General features: G+C 63.5%; 1 protein-coding gene across 1 annotated transcript; it reads left to right on the top strand.

The window, feature by feature from the left end:
* Positions 1 to 180: 180 nt before the first annotated feature.
* VDBG_07069 (predicted protein) lies at positions 181 to 660 on the top strand (the record flags this gene model as incomplete). The annotated part of the gene is made up of 1 exon (XM_003002452.1): positions 181 to 660. The coding sequence occupies one exon, from the start codon at positions 181 to 183 to the stop codon at positions 658 to 660; it is 480 nt and encodes a 159-aa protein (XP_003002498.1).
* Positions 661 to 1657: the final 997 nt, after the last annotated feature.

The raw sequence follows: 1657 nt of genomic DNA, 5'->3' as shown, positions 1-1657 counted from the left end.
GCACATGACGACGACGATTGCGGTGCGGCGCGGCCTCCAGGACGTCGACGACGCGTGCCGGACGTGGCTCGTGCAGCAGAAGAGCGACTGGTTCGGCAAGGGAGACGGTCTACCAGCAGAGCCAGCTTCTCTTCTGGTTCCTGACGCGCGAGGTCACGGGCGGCGCAGCTCCGCGCGGCGATGCAGCCCCAGACGCAGGGCGGCGACGTGCCACAGGGCGGCGACGTGCCACAGGGCGCGCAGGACGTCCTCTGCTGCCCGCTCTGCACGAACGCGTACTTTGACGCGGCGGACGGCGCCGAGCTCCTCGCGGCCAGCCCGGCAGGTCACGGCCAGGGCGAGAGTCACGGCACGTCGGTGCACTCGCGCACGTCGGCAGACGAGCGGTCGCGCGACAAGGAGGACTGGGCGTTCTACTACGAGCGCGACAGGTACTGCGAGGGCGAGGTGCCGGTGGAGATTGTGCAGTGCGGGCACGTGTTTGGGGCGCGGTGCCTCTTCCAGCTGCTCGTCCGGCAGGGGCCCGAGACGGACTGGTCGTGCCCGGACTGCCGTCAGCGCTTTCAGTCGTGGGGCCGCCAGCCGCGGATGGCGCAGCGGCTGCTGGCGGCTGTCAGGGAGGAGGAGGAGCAGCCAGCGGACGACGGCATGGTTGGGTAGTCGGCGCGGACGACATGGAGCAGGTTGGACAGAGCAAGGCGGCACGGGGCAGGTTGGACAGAGCAAGAGACGCAGCGGCGGCGGCAGAGAGACGGAGTCAGTAGGCGGAGCAGATGGTTGGTCAGCAGTATTGGATTGTTGGTCAGGTAGTATATGTACAGCACGAGGAAACAAGAAGATGCATGTTCTAAGATGATCCGATCCGTACAAGGACAGTAGGTTCGCGAGGACAGCACTGGCGTTGCTTGGCCCGTTGGCCTCCGCGGAACGAGGCCGCTCTCTTGTCTGCCGCGCGATGCAGTCCGATCTGCCGTGCGATGCAGTCCTGTCTGCCGACGAGATGGAGTTGCCTCATCTCAACATCATGGCGGGACCCGGCTCGCTGGGCTGGCCTTCGAGACGACAGGACAGTGCGGGCATCGGGATTGGATCGACCATGTTCTGTGTTTTCTTTCAGAAGCGAGACGCTCGTCAAAGGGGTCCCGTGGCGAGGACGCATGTGGCTTGCATCGGGGGGGCGGTGACACGTTGGCGGCGTTGGGAGGGACGATGATGGCTTCGTGGCGGACCTCTACAGGTACGCTACCGAGCGGTCCTCTGCCGAGCGATACTCTCCCGAGCGGCACTCTCCCGAACGGTACTCTACCAAGCATGTATTCTACCAATCGGTATTCTATCGCGCAAGGGATGAGGGAGAGGCGGTCAATCGAAAGGGGCGCATAATGTGGCGCGCAAACACGTGCTCTGGTCAGGACCGCGACGCATAACCCTGACTTAACAAGGGTAGATAGGTAGTCCTTGTAGCTAAGCTCCAAAGGGTAGGTAGGTGGATATTGTAGGTCCCTGCAAAAGGCTCTACAAGCCAAGATTCACGGCCACAGTACCGTACCTAGCACCTAGCACTGAATGAAATGCTGCTCGCTACGAACAGCCGCTGATTGGGCCCCTCGACGCAGCATCGCGAACGCTGAAGCCACGGCTGCCGGCGCTCCATTCG

The sequence above is a fragment of the Verticillium alfalfae genome, genomic scaffold (genome assembly GCF_000150825.1).
Source record: "Verticillium alfalfae VaMs.102 supercont1.9 genomic scaffold, whole genome shotgun sequence".
NCBI lineage: Eukaryota > Fungi > Ascomycota > Sordariomycetes > Glomerellales > Plectosphaerellaceae > Verticillium > Verticillium alfalfae.
Note: the sequence above shows the minus strand (reverse complement) of the source record. Positions and strands in the feature narration are given on the sequence as shown.